This window comes from Stigmatopora argus, chromosome 17 (assembly GCF_051989625.1).
Source record: "Stigmatopora argus isolate UIUO_Sarg chromosome 17, RoL_Sarg_1.0, whole genome shotgun sequence".
In the NCBI taxonomy this organism is placed as follows: Eukaryota; Metazoa; Chordata; class Actinopteri; order Syngnathiformes; family Syngnathidae; genus Stigmatopora; species Stigmatopora argus.
The window spans coordinates 9,517,210-9,542,230 of NC_135403.1; the positions used below are offsets into that span (position 1 = coordinate 9,517,210).

Sequence of the window (25,021 nt, forward strand, 5' to 3'; positions counted from 1 at the left end):
ACAGACAGTCTCCGCAACAGTTAGGTCTTGTCCAGTTCACGTCTATTTCGGGGTCATCGTTTTGCAGTCATCTGCCACGTGAGTCGTTAACTTGCAGCCACATCAACAAGCCATAAGGCTACGCTGTCTGTGGAGGATAAAAAGGCCACTGTGGCTGGCGCTGATATGAAAGGGCCTGTGCTCAAGCTATAAATAGCTTCGCCCCGAGTCATATGGATGACATAAGCGCCTCCATCTTTCATTGTTAGGGAGTGCGCTTCCCTTTTTGAACTTCTCACTTTTGGTATCTGTTGCTCAACACGTTCATGCATGATGCCACATGCCCATCTAGATCGGTTCGGACAATGTTAGCACTCTAGGCCCAAAAGGTGTGACTCACATTCGATCAATTTCCGGCGGGAGCCATTTATACTTTTTTAGGCTTCCTGTTATCACCCATCTCCTCTCACATTTCCCAGTTTTTATTCAGCGATGATAGACCACAGAAAACCGGGGATATGATCGTTTTAATGTAATGTTCTTTTCGCCCAATTTTTTTGTACTTTTGGGTATTTTTATTAGGAGACTGCTTTTTCTTGGGACATTTCTACACTTCCTGGTATAATAGACTGGTTGGGGCTATTTTTACAAACTTCAAAAAGCACTAAATATGATTTGTGAAAATATTTCTGCACCAGGATAAACCTGCTTACAAAAATTGAATAGTTTTTAAGATATGCTTTTCCCTCCAAAGTATCAATTTGATCATTTCCTACTTCTCTTCCGAAGAACAATCCTACGAACAATAAGTTAGATAAGAATCAACTCGCATCTCCATCGTCATCGGGTTAATTTGTCTGTCCTGACTAACCCTGTCATCACATAATAAGGGCTTTGTGAGTCTCATTCATAAAATGGTACATTTCTCACTCAAGTGCTCTCTTGCGGCGTGACATTACCAGCTATTGTCAAGTCGAACTGAGCGTGAGTCATAGTTGCACCTTGATACATTACGCAGCTTGCACACAGGTTACCCACATACACCCCCACACAAAATCCCTGTGAAAAGACAGACAAAGATGCAAAGCTCACTAGTGACCTTATATAGCCTGACTATTAGGCGAGGCTATATAAGGTTAATTTTCAGTATCAGACGTTATCGGATTTGGTCACAAGATTGGATGTGATACAGTAGCCACGTGTGTTTTCAGTAACATCATGCCTTTCTGCTGCTGTGAATCAAACCAATGGGCAAACATGTCTTCTGAGTTGGACTACTGTTCAGAAACTAATGATAGTCACCAAACTAAATGACGAAAAACATACACTTATAGCTTCCATAAAATAAATCTTATAATTTTATCTTAAACTTAAGGTACCCCATGCCATCTATAGCAAAGAATCCCCCAAATCCTAACCTGTGTTCCACAGTAAATGCACTACTTTTTTATTGACCCTGAACTAAGCCCTGAACCATTACGCAACATGGCCTCTTGTCATCCTTGTCAGCTGTGTGACCGTATCATGGGATTCGTGGTCTTTGCTTCAAGACTGTTCTTCTGTGTCTCCATCTCTATCAGTGTCCTGTATTTGCGTTTATGTAACAGGTTACACAATGTTCATAATTCATTAACAGGGTCAGAAAAAGGTACTCAGCAAATGGGGGAATAGTGAGAAAAAAAATATCGTGGTGGGCTGAAAATGATAGTCTACTCTGTCACATCTTTCCGTCTGGGTCGCCGAGGGATCTCACCCCCCTTCCGCCATTAAGAGTTTTTCATGCATCACAATGTCTGTCCTGATGTCATGGTTGCTGCGGCAACCATATGACCTAGACGCCATAACTCTTCACCACTATTAACCATCTATAAGGACATTTATCACCTGCAGGCAGAAGTGACAACACAATGGAGCTTCTTAATTCTAAAGAGGTAATACGAAAAACTCTACAAAAAAATGATACTATGTTCTTATAATAATATTTCACTGTTTTCTCCTGTTATTTAGTGTACGGCATATGGTCACAAACAGTCTACAATTCTTCAGTTTTCTGTCGCATTCGGTCTCGTCACTCGGTATGTCACAAGCTCTAACAGCACAGTAACTTTACTTTTGTGACTTTCCTGTATACTTAAAATTCCACAAGGAGAAAGCAAGACAAGATTTACTACAACATTATTTCTCACTCCACTTTGTGTCAATGCCTCGCCCATTACGGACTTTATGTCTCATACCGTTGCACTTCTTACTTTATTACGCGGTCAAAAGCTTGTTTCCATCCAAGACAGTGACTTTGCCCCAGCCTCCCGCCCCCCCAGCTTCGTGTTACCTTGCACTTCCTTTGAAACCGTGCGACCTCCAAAATCGACTTCACTGCACTCACTGCTGTCATAAAACACATTTACGACGACTCAACTCAAAGGCATTCCATAGAAAAGCCGTTTTTGGCTTCCAACAAGTTTACTGGACATGATGCAGTGTTTTGTTTTGGGTTTTTTAAATAAGGCTATGTAGTCTGTAATTTAACCTGGGACCATATGTTTCCAACATGTACAGTACATAAATCGTTACTTTTGCATCGTAAAATTCTTTGGTATTGACCGTCTACCACTGGTCTACTTTTTGTTATACGCTAGGCAATGTGAAACTAATCGCATGCATGATGTAATCAATACTTTTTAAAAAGAAATGAGATAGTGATCTAAAAAAAAAAAAAGTAATATTGAATCAAAACAAACTGAGGGGGAAATAAGGTCAAATTAAGCCCTAATGTTAGTCTGTGTGTAGCCAACTCAAAGCAATCATTAATTTGTGTAAAAACAAACAAACATTGTCCCTTGACAAGATAATGTCACATTCTGGGACACTTCTTTCCTCTGACCTCTGACCTTAGGATACCCGGCGATGGCTGGCCTTCTTGCGAACAACAAATACACGCCAATAACCGCTGCTACAATGCAAGAATGTTTTCCCTGGGCAATGGCGTAAGTAAGTAAAGGAGGAGGGATGAGGAAGAAAAATGCTGACAATGTTCGAGAGCCACTATAAACTGTTGAGATGGAAAAGCCTAACCGTGCTGAGGCTGCTTTAATTCCCCCATTCTCATCAAATATTCATAGTCGCGTTCCGGCAATTTATGTCGGACAATAAGAAATTAGATTATCAGTCCGATTTCATCAAAGGAGTGTCGCCGTTTTTTCCAGTGGAAGCTCTTTTCCAAAAAGCATTCTCATGGCCGTATTCCGCCAATAAGCATTTGCACGAATCAAGAGAGTGTGGTAAAGTTTCCCGGAGGGAGTCAGAATGCTGATGGTGAGGACGCTTATGTGATAATCTGTCTCGATCTCTTCCCTCGACAAAGATAATCCGTCTAGTTCACCGTGTTTGCCTGGGAGTGACGCTGACTTTAGCGGCAAGCGCCCGGACACAGCGGAGCGTGGCCGCGGGGTTAGTGGGTAGCGCGAGTTGGGAACAAGCGCTCCCGATCGCCTGCCGACTGGGAAAGACGCCCAGAATATGTGTACAGAGAGAAAACAATCCCAGGGATCTTTCCCTGGCAGGGATAATAGTCAACTGTCTATATAGGTGGCAGGAAGCGCTGCAGCTGCTTCCTTTTTGAACCCTTCTCCGAGAACAGTAGATTAATTCACTCTAGATGTCAATTACAGCTACTTATGGAGGAGGAGGAGTGAACCGTTGGCTCATGCTACTGGCTAGCTGCCAGAGTCCCCGCAAAAGTATAGCATGACAATGCCAGAGACGGCCCACGACTCGTATTGCATGTTTGTAACTCTAAACTCGGGGAGCACCTATATTAGTGGTTTGGAGTTGTTTAACTTCCGTACAATGGCTTGTAAATGCTCCACTCTCCCTGTAAAAGGGAAGCAATCCAACTTCTACATACTTGACATACTACTTGTATGCTGCGTGGGCTTATGAACATTCCCAGCAGGGTGGTGTTCCCTGTCGCCGGCGTGTCGGGAATGTCCAGGAAGGAATATGGGAGTCTGTCACGAACACAATGCTGCTAACGTGACGTCACGTGGGTGGCCCGTTTCCTGTGCAGTCAGCACTTTCTGCCGCCCTCCATCCCCACCCTGTTGTTGGCCCCGCAGCTGAACATTGCAGTGACCCGAGGCCATCCTCTGTGAGGCACTGGGGAAGAGGACGAGGGATGGTTACAAACCCATGTCAGGGGAGACAGAAAAAGCAATCAGGGCGACTTGAAGGGAAGGCTAAGCGGGTATGTTTAGGTGGAAACGCTGGCCTGAATGTTTGTGTGGCTGTCTGGTACGATGCGAGACAAAGCTGTGGGAAGGGGAGTCACAGTGTCTCTCACATGGTCCCGCCATGTGAGAGTGTGGTGAGCGGCAGCCCCAGTTGCTTTATATAAGAGTATCCCCGCCGGTGGGATGCCTTGCTCGTGCTTTATGCGCATGTGGTCTTCCCAGGACCTTGCTGTTATGCATCTATCTCCCGCTACACTAGTTTGTTTGAGGCTCCTTTTTTTGCCTAAAACCATTTTTCCTCTTGCCTTCCACTTTGCATTCCTGCTGCTGCCTTTGCCAGTGGCTTGCAGCTGTGATGGGGGGGACGGGGTATTGGGGGTCCACGGTTTATCAAAGAAAAGGCTGAGAAGAATCACGCCCCAAACTTTTAAGTGGGTTTTTGGATATCCGGGGCAAATCTGTTTGTTTGGAAATGAATACTTTCTCACTGTTTAAGTACAACTTGAGTGGAATTTATTCATCACTGTTCATGCTTTAGTATCTTAAAGGGGACTCGTTTACACATAGTTGGGTCTCTGGAGTGCCAGTCCACCCATAAAGTGTGAAGAAAAAGAACTATCATGTCAGTACCAAAAATGTAAATAGAGCTGCAACGCTAGCAGAAACTAGTGTTGACCAACAGTTAAAAGTTCCTTTTAAATATGAATTATTTACCACCATTCAAGAAGCTCTTTAAATCCAAGATATACTTTTTTTCAAAATGATTTGTGCTTGAGTGTTTTCAAATATCATCTTCAGTAAAAAAAAATGTTAAACATTTTGATTTTTTATATTTTAGTAGATAATTTGTAGTATATATTTAGAAAATATTTCCATTAACTTTTGTATATTTTGATATTTTCAGCCTTATTGATAGCTTTGAATGTCATCTCAATATAACTTTCATTACTGAACAATCCAGATCACATGCAAACATTTTTGAAAAATTCCGTCTGATGATTTGCAGAAATGATTGATCAAATGTTTACTATTAAAATTTCTGAGGTTCAATATTTGGAGGGCTCATGCTCTCATGGGGCACATTTAGGTCTGCTTTAAAACAACAAATCTATTCAGATAGCCTTAACATCATTTACTACACACCATTAACCTCATATAGTGCACATACACCACACAAGACCCACATTCACCCTTTTGCACCGCCTCCTCCTTCTCTGAGGGCAGCTGGCAAAACACAAAGAAGAGAAGTGTGCAACTGGTGTGATAAAGCCCGGAACATCTTGCTATTCAGGCATCAGCATTACAAAAAAAACTGGAACCATAATTAAGGGATGGGTGGGAGTAGGAGGGGGGTCAACCGTAAGAATAACTTGCAGCAGTGCTGAGTTTAGAAGAAAAAAAATCTCCAGCTGTGGGTTTTCTTCTACAGGACACGACGGCAAAAATAAAAGCACAACAGAGGCGATTGTGTTTTTTAGAATGCAAACGATCAGACAGTGACAGCACTGAGAGACAACAAAGCACGAGTGTTTGGATCTCAGATTTGCTGCGAGGCTGTCATTAGTCCATTTACAGAGAGGTCCCCATTATGTGTTAACATTGGCACCTTTGTCTTTATTTGCTCAAAGATGACATTCCTTAACAGAGTGGCACAGTCTTGTGACACGCATGTGTTAAGTGTTGGTATACAAGAGTCCGCCATGCAATTTTAAAGCCAAATTAAAGGGCACATTTAAACCACAAATGCTCAAAATAAAATTATCATTATCATTAACACTGGTTTAAATGTTATATCATCACTTTGTGAACCAAAAGGTTTGAAACTTATCTGGACACCACATTCATTTACATGATATTGGTGTCTTAACGGGAAGATATAGTCGGGAAAGTACTTTTTAAATTGTTTCTATAGATACACTGGTCTACCTAAGAAGGAAATCAATATCATAGAACTGTTAAAAGTGGTTAAAAAGACAAAAATGATATCTCCTCCAACGAATGAGACCATTGGAAAGTATAAGAGTAACATATAAATTATGTCTTGCAGCCTTATAAAAACTATAATGAATTTAGAGACCCCCCCTCCCTTTTACTACAGTGATTCCTCGACCTTAAACCTCCTCTGTGTTCTCACAATCCCCCCAGGGGAGGCGGGTGCAAAGTCTGCCGCTGTCTGGCTGTTCCCATGGCAACCACCAGGTGAGCAGACAGACACGATGCAAACACGTGACTTGCTCCACATGCTTGGGCAGAACACACGCAGGCTCATGAGTCGCGAGTACATGGCGGCATCACCGGGAAAGGCAGACGTACAGTCTGACGGTCCGTCTGCTCACCACCGCCTATGTGTGCGTGTGTCATAGAGACACACACCAGTCACTTGTGTGTATGTCTTTCAGAAAAGAGAAGCGGGAGGAGAAGGGTGGACTACGGGGGGCAACAGATGTGTCACAAGCACTGAACATCAATTCACTTGTGCCTCAACATAAAAAAAGAAGACACGGCAGGGGGAAAGGAGGATATGAAATAGATTTATGTGCTAACATTAAAAAAGAAGAAAACGGGGAGTCTTGTGGTTTAAAAAAAATAGTTTGGTTTTGAGCAAAGTAGTTTGCAGTTTAAGACTATACACAGACCACGGGTACAGTCAAGGTTAGCGTTTGGAAAATCTCAGTTTTGGTTTGGCGCAATCTGATTGGGAGTTAAAAGTCTGTATTTAGAAAGAAATAATCGTTGACTACCATTTACTGCATCTACAGGCAATTAAATAAGAACAGAACCTGCTAACACTGCTTGACACCAACAAACAGGAACAAAAATACTTAAAAATCAAAGATGGTTAGTAAACAAAGTTAAAAGCAACACTAAAATAGACAAGAATGTGCACTCCTGAGATCAACCGAAAATTGACTTGCGATAAAAAGTTGTGGCTTATAGTCTAAACTTTACGGCAGCAATTTAGTGAACTTCTCTTGTAACCGTGATTCTTAAAGGGCATTGAAACATGTGGCAGACGTTTTGTAAAGACACCAGGGAGCTAGTTTAATTAGTGTAAAAATTGCATCATATATCTCTTTTAACCCTAGACAATAAAGTACGACAGTTCGACCAAAGGTCGGTTGAGTATTCCCAGGGTGATACGCTGACAGGAAACATCTATGGCGGCGGGTTATACGAACACTACTCCCCAAAATGGACAACTCTATAGAGAAAAAGGCCTCCTGATCAATAATTTGATCAATATGGAGCAGGACCTGAACTCTTAAATGCCAACAAATCTCAATTTGTTATTTTGGCCGTGTACTTCCAACAATTGAAGACCCTTTTCATTTTAACGCAAGAACAGACTTTGAAAACGAAATGACGTCCACGGTCTCTGAGCCGACCTACATCTGACCCTGTTCGCCTCACGCAGCTGGCATGCGATTTAAACATGGCCCTTGCTGACAGAATGAGCTCATAAAAACACACGCATTCTTTCAGGATGTCATCAGTCGCAACCCAAAACCGCAACAATCACTTAGAAATCATTGAGTGACACGTACACACCTACTACTGTCACGTTACTTCACGTTTGACCGTCTTTCATCTATGCGCCTCGCCCAGCGTCACACAGAACAATTGCAGGTGCTTATTGCTTACGACTTGTCTCGTATAGGCACTTTTTCCCCTTCATGCCAAAAGTGCCTCTGTTGACCTGTGCTCAATTCTCGCAGAGACCCTTTCTCGTGGAACACGACTCCAGAAAAGGCTGGATCACGTTGCCGTGGATTCCTACCGTCTGCCTTCAGGCTCTATAAATAGAGCCTGTCAGATATTTTCACTCTTGTGCTGAGCACACTCGGTGGGCGATGCAGTGTATTAATAACCAATGTGACCGAAGTGCTGTTTCAGAAGGGAGTGCGCGGTGGTGTGGAGGTGCGAGGAAAAGTCGTGGGAGGGAGTGATGCAGCAGGGATGTCGTGCTCAGAACTTAAAAGGATGACGATCCGTTAACGTCGCATGTTGGACCTCTATTGCTCAGGCTGTAAATGATGCCAAATGATAAATATGGTCACTTAAGTTTTCTGTTTGTTCGACCATTCGATCGGCTATTTTACCAAAGGTGATGAATTTCCATTAGAAACAGATAACAGTATTTCTCCAAACCTAGGATTTTAAATGCCAAGAGATTATGGATTGTCAGTGCTTGTTAAAAACATTGACTGGGAACAATGATTGCTCGAAATTAGATATCAGAGTCAGGCCTCCTTAATAAATGCGGAGAAAGGCCAATAAATCTTGGATATCTGTCCATGAAAGTGTAGTGTAAAAGGAAGGTACTAATATAGGATTTTTAACTACATTTTTATTGGGACCAAAGTGCTTTACACTAAATGGACCAATGAGAGATGAAACATACCCGCCTTCTTAAAATAAGTCATTAAAGGCTAAGGTATTTGTTTCTGATTCTTTAGGAGACAGCATTTTGAACCGTCTGCAGATTATTTTTCTATTCATCAACAATTGTAATTATTTTTGTAAAAACTTGACTTTGGCAATTGCACTAGAAACGTGCATGGATATTGGAACTAGGCACTTAGACTTGCACTGTAAATCCAGCCAAAATCTCTCTCAATCAGCTATGCAGCTCAAAAACAATAAGATGTGCTGATTGAAAATGAATTAGCAGGCTAAATGCTATAAACAATCTCAATTGGTGCAAAATCTGTTCACCTTATGCTTCTTCTGCGGCGAAATCATGGTGTAACTAAACAATGAGAAAGGCTTACTAGCCATAACAACAGGCTGCAGATTAAATTTGCAGCTCGCAAACGATATCAAAGTAGACTAATATCCCAGGTGCACTCCACTAATCGGCCTTGAGAAAGAAGAACTAGCAAACGGCCTCCATAAAGCTCTGGCAGAGTAAATCGTGCCAAATACATTAAAGGTGAAGACCACTTGCTGCCCAAGGCCAATGGGGGCCGAAGTCTGGATTTTATGCATACTGATGCAGAAATCCACAGGCTGTCTCTCCTCCAAATACTTTTTTCATGGTATATGATTATATCGCATTAAAAGGTACTGTATTTATTTATTTGTTCGTCTTGAATTTTGAAGATTTTAGTTAATTCCAAATGTGGCACTGCATTCTACTTTGAAATTTTAAAGGCTCAAATATCAGTCATATGGTCTGTGATTTGATAAGACCATGTGATAGGAAAATATTAACCCCTGATAAAAATTTATGATCACAAGTCCTTCCCTATACATATTGTTTGATTAAAAACACTGAAGTTGAGTATACACATGCGGACATCAATCCTAATTTCACTAAACTAAAATAATTTGCAGTAATCAGTCGGAAATGAGCCAATTGTCTGAAACGTGGTGCAGGTTGTCCTAACAACAGTAAATCTGTTTGATAACTACTATCGCAAAGCCACTAATATGTGGTCTAATCTCCCACACATACTCTTAAGAGCAATGAAAAAACGCTTGCTTGTCATTTTTCTAGGTATTTGTCTCTCTCCTTATAAAAAAGGGTTAAAAACTGGCATGTCTACGCCTAATCAAGCTGCCTCTCCAAAAAAAACATGACTGTTGTGGCTTCTCACTCGTCTGCTTATGTAAGATATGTGCCGTTTTGCAGAACAAATGGTCACCGCCTGAGTGATTACAGATAAGGCCCATCCTCCATCTACGTAGAGCATTCCAGAATCTGCACCCTGTGACGTACAACGGATCTGGATCGTATATCAAAAAGGGAGAGCGAGGGAAAAAATGGCTGAGTTGACCCACAATGCAACCACAAACTTGTTTTCTGGCGCAGCTGATTGCATTGGCAGGCTTCACCTCCAGAGCGGCCTTATAAGATCAAAATCGGGAGTGCTCACAGGAGCAATTCATTCCAAACTAAACCAGATCCACCCATTCATTGTTTTAAGCTTATCCTCTATTTCTTCATAACAACTTCATAAATTCTCCTCTTTTTCATCATCCGCTCTCCCTCGCTACCCTCCCTTCGTCCGCCTTTCCTCCACCTCCTCTTCCTTGTTGCAGTGCCAGGCCTCAGCTGGCGCCATAGTGGAGGTCATGTGGGGTTCCATGCGCAGAAAAGAATATGAAACGCACAGGGGAGAGGTGGAAAAAAAAAAAAAAGAATTCTGACTCGTATGGATTCCCTGTGTATTGTTCAAAGACAACTCTAGCAGTGTTAATTATAATCGCCTAGCAACCGTAACAACAGTGGCGACACTTTTAGCCAGTGGGCAGTATCCTCAGAGAGCGCCCTGATGTGGCACCGTTGTGTGCTGACAGAGAGGGAACAAAAAGGTGAGGCTCGAGAGTACAAAGTGTGCAAAGCAAAGCAGGAAACCTGATATTCCGGCTCTGGACGTGCAGTGAATTGGAGGAGGGAGGAACATCCAAGTTCTGCAGAAAGACACGCGCTCTCTGCACACTGGGGGATATGCGTGCGTGCTTCAATCTAAAAAACTTGGAGGTTCAATAAGCAAAGAGTTCCACTTTTAAATTAAACTATGCATTGACAAAAGTTTATTTCAAGGAACTTGGGAAGGGGCAGGACTGGCTGGCGTTACTGCTCAGTAGCAGAAGGCTTGTGTGACAAATACAAATGAACATTGATATATAATGGCTTCGCAATTCACAGATTTGGCCCGTCTGCATTTTTTTTCCTTTATAATCATTTTACGTTTTCTTTATTAAAAGACTGTTTCTGAATAAATTCTCATGAAAGAAATGTTCACATCAAGTTGCGTTTGAGCTAGCTTCAGTAAGCAGTATGACTGGCCCCCAAATCTGATTACAAGTGCCCGCAGCACTACCCTCATAACAGCTGTGATCAATATTTTTTTTTAGAATGCAGCATAAATAAGCAATCAGCAACAAAAAGCTGAAACAAATCCAATTAATTGCATTCTTGCAAAGACCAATAAACAGAGCTTCCTTCTTGATCATCAGGCAAGCATTAACCAAGTCCTTCAGCCTTGTCTTGACTGAACCACATTGTCACTTTTTCTTTACGTTCAGGACCACATGCAGTCCATTGGATGGGTGGGACGATACCTCAAGTGCTCGACACTACCTTCACCCCCACGGGGCATGCGGCAACTGCCGGGCCTCCTAACCCGGCCAAAGCAGCTTAGAGCTCCTCCGCTGCGGCGGCCACACGTGTGAAACGTGCAGTCCCACTGATACACAAACACATGCGAGGCGAGCCTTCACCACGGTCCGTGCAATCCTAATGAGGTAGGCGGCGTTTGCCCTGGCAAGGCAGAGGAGGGCTTAAGGCCAGGTCACTCCCACTCAGCTGTACTGAAGCACGTTGCTCCTCAGGCGCAACATGCACAAAGACACCCCCTCCGCACACACACACACACCTGCAGAAGGACTGAGTGAACATTCTACTCATGCTGTGAGCATGTGGAAAGAAGAGAGGGGGTTCCGACAAACAGCGGACATGTGTTGCGGGAAGAGTTCCTTGAGCTTACTGGGGGAAGAAAATGTCATTGATTTCCTTTTCCATGCAGCAAGTCAGGCCAAATGAATACAGTGGAGCCACACCATCAACTTAACAGTGAACAGTTACTCTTGTCCACTCACACTTGTAGAAAAGGAAATCCACAGTGCTCAATACATTTTTCAGCAGCTTTCCTGAGTCACATTGATTGAGATTGTTTGCAATATGATAAAAGCCAGGCGCAGAAACAGTCACTCTAGCTCAACTTCCCCAAGGACACTGACTACTTATTAGTGGGAAAAGCAGTAAACTGTCAACATGTTACATTTATTGTAAGTCTTAAACAGTATGAGCAACTTTGATGGTTCACTGTTTGATTTACAACGTATGCAACCATCAAAAGTTTTAAAACAGCAAATTTCTCGCATGGAAAAAAAATCCCTGCAATCACCCTCCTCCCTATAAATTCCATATGTTTGAGGCACTGATAAATTCAGTAGTTTTCAGTGTGTATTTGCCCTCCAAAATCACCTAAAATACTTTGGACCAGTATGTCTATCGTGGATTTTTTACAGAAGAAGTTTACAGCTGCTCAGAAGTCCTGTAATATCTTTCCTAACCATCAATGTACATTTTGTATATTATTTTCTTATCAAAATATTGAGTCACATCACGAGTCGGAGAAGTATGACTCACATACACGCACAAGAGTGAGTCACAAACACACATACACACACGCAGATCCCTCTGATGACACGATGTTTTATTATTATCATCTATCATTTATAAACTCATGACGTGGGGTAGCAGGTGGAAGAGCACGCTTGTGTGTGCTCGCATTTAATTATTGTATTTTTTTGTTAGTTCTGTGACATAACAAACCACACTTAGTGCTTTAGTCTTAAGATTGTTTTTTTTACACGGATTTCTCAGTAACTACACATAATAATGGTGTGTTTACTAGGCAGTGCTGAACTAAATTGAACTCTTTTTCTCACTGCTGGCCACAATTTGGCCTGGACTAACCTCATTGGCCAATGTTCCTCCGTGGACGTTTTTGTGGTCTTTTGCACCCTCTCCTGGTTGTCACATTTTGCCAACACTGTGGGGGAAAAGAACAAAAAGGATTTTCAGAAAAGAGTATATCTTAAAAAGAGCAGATTTTCCGCAAATGGATACACCCACACAAAACAAAAGACATTCAGATCTGCCTATGAAATCATTGTTTTACACGGAGGCACATTGTCAAAAAAAACATCAGCTAAGATACTTTTCTTTTTATGTTAGGTGATTGAACACCTATCTGGACACAAGCATTTAAAAAAGATTCATTCGAAAGATTAATTTCAGAATACTAGTGAGTCAATGTGTATTTTTTGTAGGCACTTACACAGAGCCCTTCTCTCTGAACAGCTGGCCAACGTCAGTGAGTCGGTTTTAAAAAATGCAAGACAAGAGCCCAGCGAACTGGCCCCGAATAACACCGCAGGGTTCACAGTCCAAAGGCAGTACATCGTGTATTCCCTTTAATGTGTGCATCGCCTCTGAGGCCAAAGGAGGCTGCGAGGGTTTTAGTCAGGGGAGGATTCTCTCCTTTTGCGCCTCAGGGGTGACTGCTTCTCTCTTTGTCAGAGGACTTATTAGCAGAAAAGCAAGAGTAGGGAGAAAGAGAAGGAATTATGTGCACCGACAAAGCTGCTATTGTCTCCCACAGCTCCACTGCATTTCACATGTGTATGTGTGAAGCAGTGGGAATCAACACACAAAGCAAGCAACCAACTGAGCAAAAGTGGTAATAGCATCATGTTGAAATGCACCCAAACAATGTGTGCAATCTTTGGAGAAAAGGTGAGAGTTGTTAACAGAATACATCCGGCCTGTTTGAGAATATGACAAATCAATTGTTATTGTTATACTCTCTCCTCTCCTTACTGCTCCCAAGTGGTGGAAATCTAGGAATGCACCTGTGGAAGAAACCTGAAGATTCCAAACAGGACTTTAATGTCATGTCATGCTCAAAACACTCACTGGATATATAACAACACGCCATTACACATATTCACTTACCGACAAGATAGAAAAAGCTATGCCGAGAAACAATACAGAAGATGAGAAGAACATGCACACTTACAGGTGAGACCCAGCCCACAGTCTATTTACATGTCCACGTTATCTTTTACAGTAAACTTGTCAATCTATAACTTACTGACTAAATGAACACCATAAGGAACAAGTGTGCTGTCCTTAATGTTGTAGGGTGTCCTATTTGTTACCATAGGAGGTGAATCCAAACCTTCAACAGTCATCTGATTTAATCTTCACCAAGATTTTGATGCCAGCGTGATTATCAAATGACTTCACACACTCAGCATTTGTCAGGACTTTGATCTCGCTTCAATAGTCTTGTGACGGCAGAACGACCGGATCGTCTCGGGGAGCAAAGTGACATTGGCCAAGGTAACGAATCTTAAATAACTCACTAGCCTGAGGTAAAAATACAGCATAACTTGATAGGGTTTTACATAATTAAGATGCATGACAACTACCATCATTGCTTAGCAATCATTATTCACTTCTTGCGAGTCTAATCGTTATGCAAATGTACTCATTGTGTGTATTTTAGAAGCTAGTAGTAAATCTAGAGATTTATCCTAAGTATTTCCTTAGCTCTCAAGTGGCATAATTGTTATATCTCTCATCGTGTTCAGGAATAAAACTCCTTATTTGATGTATAATAGGAATTAGGCTAGGCAAAAATGGATAAAAATCAGGACATTCTTGATATCATCCAATGAATCTATATGAACACGGCTCTGGTATACTGTATTATAATGCATGCTGTCAATGCCAGTTGCACATAAAACTACAGATGTCTTCAGATTACTCCAAATTTACCTGTTTTTAAATTGAAAGTGGGAACTTGGTTCTGTAGTGTTAATCCAGCCCAAGATTGTACAACTTTTTGCAGATAAAGTTCTCCAACTGTTTACCTCAGAACAGTAGACACAGTGGAAATTGGACCATGGAAGAGTGGAAGAGCGTGTTGAAACGTAGCCAGTCACTACGTAGTGTCAACACATCATATGACAAGCCAGCCTATAAACATACCAGGACTCTCAGTAGAACGGTGTCCGTGTCAGAGTTGGTTGAAAGGTGGGAGAAAAAAACCTGACCGGTCTATCAATGCTAATCTTGCCTTAATTTTATTGCACTTTTGCGACCTGTGCAGATATCAATCCGCAACCAAAGATACTAGTACCACTTCTAAAGAAAATGATGTCATAAAAGAGAAGCCGTCAGTTCATGAGGTAACAACATATTTATGCACTTGTGTATCGGATAAACTAAGATTTATTCCAACAGAATACAGCAGGAACTCCAACTGTGAACGGCCTAAAGTATAACACCACACCTCAGCTGGAGCCCCCAAAGGCCAGAGAGGACAAATCAGAGCCCTCTTGGCTTACAACCAGCTTGGTTCGCAGCAAATCAACAGGGAGCCTCCAACTCAATGTCAACGTGTCCATCGAAGCCTTAAAGGCACGTTTTGAGTTGGGAAATAAAGCGGAAAACACTTTGAGAGTGGAAACTGACGCAAAGGCTTTCAAAGATGTCAAGCCAGTGACAAATGGAGAGATCAAAATGTTAGCAAAAGAGCAGAAGGCTCCCACGGCTCCAGAGAACCCCGCCAAGATTGCGGCAAAGAAAGTGAATGCTCCACAAAAGGTGAAGAAAATGACTGATCATTGATCACTGATTGGGATTAAAGTCTAACAGGATAAATGTAGTGAATATTCAAAGTTTCCAGCCATGTGTGACAGCCGTTATTTATAAACTGCAAAGCAATGTATCAACTCCATATTTCCTTTGAACTTTCTGGGCAGGTGTGCCAACAGTCTTCTTTTGTGTCCATTCAGGTGGAGATGCAAATCCTCACAGAAAGAAGGAAAACAACTGGCAGTGTTGAAACAACTGCAACTTCTGAGGCTAGTGAGTAAGAACAAATTCTCATTTTCTAAAAGAACTGAGAGAGAAAATCCCATATTCCCTGCAACCTGTGTCTCTTAAACAGATGGCCACTTCCCATTTCCTTCTGTATTACAGTACGTACTATAAAAACAAACAACACCTTCCAGACTTTGCCCTTTGTGAAACTTTGTACGGACAAACCGTCATTAAAGAAATAGGAATACAACTTCCGTCCAACCACTGTATTGCTGGCGTGATGGTTTAAAAAAAACAGATGGTTCTTGAAAAACATTCAATCGACTGCTTTCTGTAATCAGCCCGTCCAAATCAAATACTGTCCTCATACCAAAACAGTTCACCTGATTCACGTTCCCTAGAAAGCTAAGAGTAACTGTTGGGTCAAAGTGTTGTGTGGTATGAATGAAATGGGTGAGGAGGTGACTTTCCAAGGAGCAGTGATTGACTCCACCTGGTGCGACCATGACAGACCACTCTGGAAAGGGACAGAAATAGTTGGCCCGCTAGCCCCAGAATAACTGCGAGTGTGTCTGGGCGATGGTCAGCTGTCACTCGCGCCAGCTATCTCATGAGAGCGGTCGTGAAATCAACGGAAAATTATTAAAGGGCATACGCAACTGATTTTTAAGGACCGGTTCATTGGTGGTAAGTACTGATATGATTTTCTTTGATGACTGCAAACAGAGCCAACAATGGATCTTATAAGCATTTGCCATTCGTAGCACAAAAGTATACAACAGAGTGGAAGTTGAATATCTTCTTAAGGTATATAACAAATTCCCCCCAAAAAATACAAATGTAGACTAAATTATGATTACAGGGAGTCCTTGGTTTACGATGTCACTAACGCATGAAAAGTCATAACGCCACATGACCAACAATCAGTGTCGTAACTGTTGTGGTTTTAAGTTAAAATATTTTAATATTTTTGGGATAGACTAAGTCGCATTACAATTTATCCACAAAACGATTTTGTTCGCTGCAATAGGAATAAAACTGGACCCAAGACCAAGGGCCCTTTTGTAATGGATCCAAAAGTTTGTCTCAGACCCTGGAGACAGTGACCTAGTTATTGCAGTTTAACTTGTATTATTTGCTGTTAACTGCTTAGTTATTTGACACCTCCAAATAATCAAAATGATCAAGGGCGTTTGGTTTCAGGCCAGATTAGTTAGATAATTAAACTAATGTTTTCACTGTTCCGTACTTAGTCACCAGTGACTTGCCTTTTGGTCTGTATGCGTGTCAGTGGTGTCAGTTAACTCCAGTTACTATCACAAAAAGTATATTTTTAACTTTGACGGACAGCAGTTGCTACGTAAAAGCTTCCCAGTGCACTTGCAAAATAAAGTCATGTTATGATGGCACTGGGATTGATTGATTGTTTTGCAATTTTACATTTTACATGACAAATTGTGTTTTATCCACAGATGAAAAACGCAGGATAGTTGCAGATTTCAGAGAAAACTCCTTTGTTGAAGAAAAGGAGAAACTGTGTGTTTCAGTCAAAGCTTTGTCGGCACTCTTCTTGTCAAAAGTGGCAGCGGAAGAAGAAAAACAGAGAGTTTTAACACCGGTAAGACTGTGACTCTATTAACTATCAACAACATTTATACTCATTTTGCTATGGCCATTTATTTATGACAGTTGTACATTGAGGAGTTGTACTCTGGAAATATTGGTATTTTTGTAAGCCTGTTGTTTCAGAGCCTGGGCAAAAAATAGTTCAGTTTTATGAGCATTAGATTCCAGTGCTGATCACTCTATAAAAATAGCACTTCAACAATGTTCTTTTTTCCCACTAGGACCGAGATAACTCATCTGAAACTGGGAGACAAGTAAAGCCAATGAGGGTTAGTCACACATGATTATTAAAATCGACTAAATGCATGGTATTTGACTCATACTGACAAAATAGATCCTGATGTTTATAGAGTAAAGACTTGTTTCACCAGTTTGGTTCACATTTGGACTGCCTACACTAGAGTTGATTGCTTTGGATTCCGACTAATAAACTGACATCCCCCATCAACCAGGTAGTACTTGGAAGGTAATAGTTGCATTTCATTAACTGAAATGTTTGCACGCCCTGAAGCACGGCACCTTATCAACAGCATTAGTACCAAATGATGACTACATTGCTTTGTTCTTCTAAGATGGCAGAAGACGACAAACTAAAGAGAGAAGACCACCACCGACTCAGACCAGAGGACAGCCCTGAGACACAGTCACAACAATTCCAAACATTCAAAGAAAATCTGCACCACCAGAGGCAGAAATGTGAGCTGAGAAGACTCCTGAAGCACACGCATCCTGAATTGATGATGTCGGATGACGTTGTAGATGAGGAGCTGGCAGAGGTTTTGAGCTCGGAGTCAGAGGTGACGGCGGATGAAACCAGATACGAGGGAGAGGTCCGCTCCAGATGCCTGATATTTGAGAACAGTTTCCAGAGAGATGAAGTATCCGCTTGCATTCCCAGGATGCCATTGACTGAAGAATTAATCGAGAGAGGTCGTGTGGGTAAAACATCAGCTGTTTTTGAAGGCCCAGGCCAGAGATTTGATCTTGACCAAACAACGGCAGATAGCACGAATCCCAGCAACGAGTGTGAGGAGGATGAGAAGAGGATTAATGTCCATGAAACAAGAAGGATATTTGAGTGTGTGGATACATCCCAGCCAAGTTCAGAAAAGAGTCAGGTTAAGGTTTCAACTCCTAGTATTTTGACCGGCTTGGCCCAAAAACAGGAGAGGGAGAAACGGGACCAGCAAAATTTACAACACAAAGACAAAGCCAACAATATAAATTGGAAAGAACAACTCGAACAAGGGTCATGCAATGCTGGTCATAGCACAGAGATGAGAGATACATTATTACCCAGTCTACAAGTCCAAGAAGAGCACCAGCAAAGCATAAAAACTAGCGCATCTCTCATGCAGAATAACCCATTCATAGCTAAAAACATTGAACATTCCTACGCTCAGATGACAACCCCCCAAATTACGCCAGAAGCTGACGACACCGCCAAGGTAAAGAAGAGAACCCATATGTTTGAATCGATGCCGTTTGACAAAATCAAACAACAGAACAAGGACCAAGTGGAGACGATGGTGGAGACGCTGAAGGAATCTCTGACCTCTCTTCATCAATTTAATGTCATACGGGCAGATGGCGCAATAATCGAGGTGAACGAGACCATGAGAGCTAAAAAGGCCAAGTACACATTATCAGAGAGTGCAGCTACGATAAAGTATGATGAAGTGTCGGAGGGTAATTTCCAAAACTTCCTACTCCAATTGCTACCCCGAGCAAATCTAAGGCCGCAGGTCACTTACCTAATGGAGGCCTACAATGGAAGCATTAACAGCACATTAGTCAATGTGCCAGTGCACCAACATCAGTTCACTGGCACCCAAGACCTAGAATGTAACACTATCAATGTGGTTCAAGTTGTGGAGGATATTCTTAATCAAGACAACTCTCTAAGGAAAGGAGCGATCATTCAGGAGACGGATGAGAAATCTGCAGATGTTGTCATTTACTCCCTTTACAAGTTCTCAGATGAGAAAGACTTGAGGCGATATTGCCCTCAAGATTATTTGGTAAAAACGGATGAAAAAAAATCACCCTCAATCTCTGCAGACACTCCCTGTCAAGGATCAGTCAACCGTGAAGAAACAATGAAGGGAAATGTGAAACTATTTAGAAGTTGTATCGAAAAGGGGGACCTGGAGTACCTAAAAACTCTACAGGCAAAGTCAATGTCTGAAGAGCAGGAAGGTTCTCTTAAACAAACAATGGGACAATGCACAGGTATTGATCCTGAACAAAGACGTGGTCTTGACGATGACGGTACACCAGAGTTGGCAACAGTGGATGTAAAGAGCCTGAGAAACATGTTCTCTGAAGATCAAAGACAAAGTCAGTCCAATTTCACTGCAGGTTCAAGCTCAAATTCTCTTATAGGACCAAATGTGACCTTTGAAAATATCCAATCATCTACAAAGAAAGACAATGACGTTTCCAGTGAAATTCATGAAGATAAACTTCTCCAGTTTAGTAGCCAATCTCAAGAATCAATAAACGCTCCCATGTTAGAAAAAATTGGGACATTGTGCGGCAACAAAGCCCAGGCTGACCTCATCAAAGTGGTAGATGATAATGAAATGTCTAACCCTGAAACTGCTACCAATAGCATCCAAGCCGATACAATGGAAGCACAATCTCTACATCAGTTATCACAAGAAAAGCATAACTCCAAATCAGTAGAATCCACTGAGAAACCAGAAATCTCAGCGCCTGATACAAATTCCCAACTAAAACAAAAGGAGGATAATACGCCACCTCAAAAGAGTAAAAAATCTGAGGAGCATGGTTGGAGTACTAATTCTGCTAATTCTGCATTGGACATTCAAAATGAAATAAACTGCCTTAACCAAAATGTTTCAAAGGAAAAGCACACTGCTAAAAGCCTTGTAAATATAAACAGCACAGAAGATGTCCCACTACAACAATTCCAAGCCACTGTGGTTTCTCCATATGGTTCAGAGACACAACAAGAGGAAGAAGTTGTTTTTGAAGGCAAGCTCAAAGCAGCATTGGACTCCCTGGAGCGATCCAACATTAATGTTACAAGAGGAGATTTTAAAGCTGCGATGATATACCGAAATGCCTCAAGACCTCCCAAAGAAAGGCCAAAAACCGCAGGTGAAGTTTCATCTGACAAAGCAATCAATCAAGAAAATTGTACAACAGGATCCCCGACTCAACCTAGACTAGATAATGTTTCAGAAGAGAAAACAACTGCAAACGCTACATCAATAATTACGGCTACACAGAAAAACCTAAGGCCGATTGGACCAAAGCCAGCCATCCCTCCAAAACCTGAGCATTTGAAGGTCAAACAACAGAGAAAAGAACTAACAAATGCAGAAAAAGACTCAAATGTCACAGATACCGACAAACTAACTCAAAATTTGTCTAATGTAACAACAGGAAAAGAAGAACGTGATGTAGAGAGTCAGAGAAAGTTGAGTAGTGAACTACAAAAGCCTCGTGAACAACAGATGGCAGTGGAAAGGTCTGACAGAGATCAACAACAAGTAGACATCAAATCCCTGGAAAATGTCTCCCAGGATATCCTGATCATAAAGAAAACCTGTGAAGAAGACCATAGAGATTGCAATGAGACAAGCAAAACACTGGGTGGCACAAATGATCTTTCAAAAATGAGACCGCCTATGAAACCAAAAAGAGTAAAAATATCTCAAAATGACTACAAAATGTCAGACATTTCTACACAGGTAGGTTCAGAACCACAATCCCCGCTTGTCAGTAGCCAACTTGAACAAAAAGATGACAAACACGGGCAAGGAAATAAGGAGGAAGGCAAAGTTGAGTTGAGGGCAAAGAGGGGAAGGATGGAAACCGAGGATGAACGGCGTCAACGTCTGTCGATCCACATGGATGAGATCATGCGTGGCAATATCGGGGCAGCCATGGAAATTTTTGACAACTTGCGGAAGCAAGAAGAGCTGCGGGTCATCCTCAGTCGGGTCGAAGAGATTGAACAGGACACCAGTAAAGTTGATGTGAGGTCACTGAGAAATGCATTTGAGGAAGTCCCTGACTGGGTTGTCTCCCCGAACAAAAAGAAGCCAAAGCAGGAGAAAAAAACAGAACGCAAACAAGAGACCACACCATTGTCAGCAAGCGTGAATAAGTCCTCGATGGCACATATTTTTGGAGATCTAGAAAGAGCCAGTGAGGAAATTATCACTCTTAAAGAACAGACTTTAGCCCGGCTTATTGACATCGAGGAAGCCATAAAAAAGGCTCTTTATTCTGTCTCAAGTTTAAAATCTGAATCTGATATTGCTGGTCTATCATCCCTATTTCAAGAGTCATTAGGAAGTGTGCAAGGATCCTCTGTGCCTGGAAACATTAGCAAAATAAGCATAGGATCAAGCAAAACTAAATCCTTGCATGTGACAGAAGGCGCCACAGCGCTATCAAGCGGCCAGAATACAAACACCGCAATAACCCCAAGGCCCAGAGAAGGTCTCCCATGCTCGCCCGCTTTTATCTCCATCGAATCCGTTGCCAAAAAATCTGATAAACCAGAGCCAGTGCCTCAAGAGGACACAATATGCCCGACTTACCAGCACAGCCCGCAGAAATACTGCTCGACCAAAACGGTTGAATGTAACAGCCCTGCTCTAAACAGAAAAAAGCCCAACGGCTCCTATCCGCAACGAGAAATCAGCGTGCTCGAGGTGCAAACAGACACAGATGGGAGTCGGATCTCCTGTGCCAAGACAGTCAAGGAAAACTACGAAAGGTTGGACGCCCACGGCAACAGGATTTACTCGTCGACCACCTCCACTTTTGTCACCACTCCGCCTGAGACCACTATGACATCAACCGAAATGATAGTGACCAGGCCATTTCTGCATCACGTCACCACATACCCAGAAATGTTGCTGCCCGTCAAGCCAAATCCTTAATTTGAGAACACTATGCGTTTTGATGGTTGTTGTGTACAGAAATGTCAGTTTTTTACGACAGATAATTAGATGGATAAAACATTGAGATGCATTGTTGTTGTTTATTGACAAATATAGAAGATTGGTTTTCACGTACCTGTCTCGCTGTCTCTTCAGTTCCATCCGAGTGATCAAGAGACATGCTCAGCCTGTTTGAAGCCAGTTTATCCCATGGAAAAAATGAGCACTGACAAATACACTTTCCACAAAAGTTGCTTCTGCTGTAAAATGTGCAAGAAAACACTGAGGTGAGATGTTGGAACAAGGCAGAAATCAATTGCATAATCAATATAAAGCATTGCACAAGAAAACGTCACTCATTTGCAAATCATTACGAATTTGACAATAATATGGGACATGCATCTGGTTTGATTACCTTGAATGATTGTGGGGGGGAAATAAATCATTTTTCAGGATGTGGTGGTGGAATTTCCCACTTTAATTGTTCTCAGATCTGTTTTTCAAAGCTTTGGCTGCCAGTGTCATCCATGCAGCCATTTTTAGAATGTTTGTTCTCATCCATCCATAGTGACGGGTTGGATTCATCATCCAGTGATCGCCAGAAAAGTGCTTTTGCTTAATATAGCAAGGATAATGTTCAAAAGTCTGTTGAAGAAAAAAACAATATTAAAAAGATGTAGTTGTAAGACAGGAAGATGCCATTCCAACCACAAAAACTCTGAACTTTTAGCAACAACTTGATCTCTCATGTTAGCTACTACACTACTGAATAATCCAAACAAACAGAAATGAATTAAACTTGGATTACTTTGCTGCGTTTATTTAGTCCCTATTTCATAAAAGGTGAAAAGTCTTACCTCTTACAAATGAAGACTTTAGTAACATACCTGTAATGAATTGGTTTAACATGCTTTCTGCCCTCTCGCAAAATGTTTGATCTTCGAATACTAAAGTGGCGGAGACATCGATGTTAAGAATGCTGGATTAGAAACCCTGAAATTACAGTTTTTATTATGATCGTAAGGTTAAATAACATTAATTGCTAATAAATATAGAAAAACAAGATAATCAACTATACCTGGCGAAATGACTACCATGAGCCGAATGTTATCATCAGCGGTGGTACGTTCAAGAACATAGGATAACGCACATTCACCCGCCTTATGCGGATGTTGTTTAACGTAAATATGTTATCAGAAGATACATTTCCTCTCAATAATAAAGTTATACATAGTACAATTATTAACCTATATTTAACATACCCTATCTCATAAGATTATAACGAGGTCAATATTATTATAAGTAGTAAATAGTGTATATTACGATACCATCGGTAACATAGTGATCACTTCAGGTTCTCAGGTTATAATCCGCCTTTTGCCCAATTTCAACTGAGATAGGATCCAGCACCCCCGAGACACTTGTGAGGATGCTTGCTACTGAAAATTAATGGGGGAAAATTGTCTTGTGAACGCACATTAACATGACTTCTACTCAATTTGTAGCATGATCAATTTTGCACCTTTATATGGGGAATTCTACTGCATATTCCACTACCGACAACTATTCCAAAGGAAAGGAAATTACGACGAGGGTTTTGGACACTCGCAGCACAAGAACCGATGGCTTCTTGTTAAAAACTCCGATGCTTAAATAATAATCCTACTGTTGTGACAACGTGAGTAAACACTGTCATGCTGATCATGATCATTTATTATCACTATTCAGCAATACTAACTCTCTTTTCAGGGGATGGTGACAATGACAACACAGTATAAAGACAGAAAACCCTAGAAATTGCAACAAAATTTCAAATACTAAATCAAAAGATGACCGTATGTATGTCTTTTTTTTGTTACTGAACAAAGTAGTAGAATTAATTCAAGTGATTATTTTTTTGTCTACTGTCTCTAAATCCAATATCAGTCTTAAAAAATTCTAATAAAAAATATATGCTGATCTTCTGAGTTTCTTTTCGTCAAATATATATTTTTTAATCTTGCTTAAAAACCAACCTTTCACACACAGACCAGATCCAGAAATTATTAGTAATATGTATTTGGGTCTGGGTATTATTTTTTTCAACAGTGGTCTCCAAATTATGATTTTACAACCCAAAATTAGTACCATGGCCACAAAATTGCAACCCCCCACTAAAATATAAAAAGAAATAGCATCTTAAATCTTAAAAAAAACAAGCTGACTTGGACCTTTGATTTATTAAGTTAAATGTACAAAAGATGAATGACATGATATAGGTTTTCTTTTCTTTTTTTGGCTTTCTCATTCAGACAAAAACAAAAGTGTCCTGGTCAAAAGCCTCATATAGAGACAATCATCCAAACCCTGGTCTAAGTCACATTACAATCGACTGTGGAACAGTTTGTCTCAATGTGTCTTCAAAATGTCATATAAAAGTGCAGAACAATATGTATTTACAGAATATATATATAGTTATTTTATCTTAAATCCATATAAAAGACTATCAGGAAATTGTTCCAAGCAGATAAGGCACAGACGCGCGTTAAGTAAAAACATTTGATCGCTTATTTTCAAAAGTGCCAAACTACCCCCTTCCCTTTTGGGGGGCTAATTTGCTTGTTTTCATATACAACGTTGGAAGGAAAGTAACGTAAAGGCAATGACGTGATTGAACTTGGATTGCATCAAATTTGGAAGCTGCCGTCAACGTACAAGGCAGCGAGGAAAACAAAACACTGTTGAAGGCTGAGCTGAAACTCAACAAGATTTGAATGTGCTCCAACATTCTCTTTGGCCACTTGTCAGCAGACTGGAAAGGATGTGATGATACGCATAACGAGAGTTGTTTCCAGTATTGCTGTGAAAACTGT

At 41.2% G+C, this 25,021-nt stretch overlaps 2 protein-coding genes and 1 long non-coding RNA gene across 5 annotated transcripts in view; 2 read left to right on the top strand and 1 right to left on the bottom strand.

The window, feature by feature from the left end:
• The window catches only part of csrnp1b (cysteine-serine-rich nuclear protein 1b), a 78,210-nt gene extending 54,893 nt beyond the window's left edge, over window positions 1-23,317 (bottom strand). For 2 of the 3 annotated variants that reach the window (XM_077624136.1, XM_077624135.1), the window contains exons 1-5: window positions 23,248-23,302; window positions 23,057-23,162; window positions 22,585-22,814; window positions 22,306-22,429; window positions 12,700-12,775 (exon numbers count right to left, since the gene is read on the bottom strand). The gene's annotated coding sequence lies outside the window, so the exon portion shown is untranslated. Of the gene's footprint in view, window positions 1-12,699; window positions 12,776-22,305; window positions 22,430-22,584; window positions 22,815-23,056; window positions 23,163-23,247 lie in introns of all 3 variants that reach the window. The other variant, XM_077624138.1, reaches the window with a different exon arrangement.
• On the top strand, window positions 1,986-6,734 carry LOC144091481 (uncharacterized). Its single transcript, XR_013305719.1, has 4 exons — window positions 1,986-2,054; window positions 2,873-2,967; window positions 6,354-6,530; window positions 6,608-6,734. It is a non-coding gene; the product is annotated as an uncharacterized LOC144091481 (long non-coding RNA).
• LOC144092127 (uncharacterized) lies at window positions 13,268-22,443 on the top strand. The gene is made up of 12 exons (XM_077624917.1): window positions 13,268-13,521; window positions 13,616-13,806; window positions 13,952-14,130; window positions 14,642-14,826; window positions 14,903-14,981; window positions 15,037-15,399; window positions 15,591-15,663; window positions 17,091-17,236; window positions 17,466-17,513; window positions 17,817-20,037; window positions 20,212-20,370; window positions 20,659-22,443. Exons 4-12 carry the CDS (start codon window positions 14,696-14,698, stop codon window positions 22,167-22,169), a joined length of 4,731 nt encoding a protein of 1,576 aa, XP_077481043.1. The 5' UTR covers window positions 13,268-13,521; window positions 13,616-13,806; window positions 13,952-14,130; window positions 14,642-14,695; the 3' UTR covers window positions 22,170-22,443.
• Window positions 23,318-25,021: the final 1,704 nt, after the last annotated feature.

Coding starts and splice junctions, on each gene's coding strand:
- LOC144092127 (XM_077624917.1), top strand. CDS start 14,696: ATGGAAGAGTGGAAGAGCGTGTTGAAACGTAGCCAGTCACTACGTAGT. Junction 15,400..15,590: donor AAGTGAATGCTCCACAAAAG/GTGAAGAAAATG, acceptor GTGTCCATTCAG/GTGGAGATGCAAATCCTCAC. Junction 20,371..20,658: donor AGAAAGGCCAAAAACCGCAG/GTGAAGTTTCAT, acceptor ATGTAACAACAG/GAAAAGAAGAACGTGATGTA.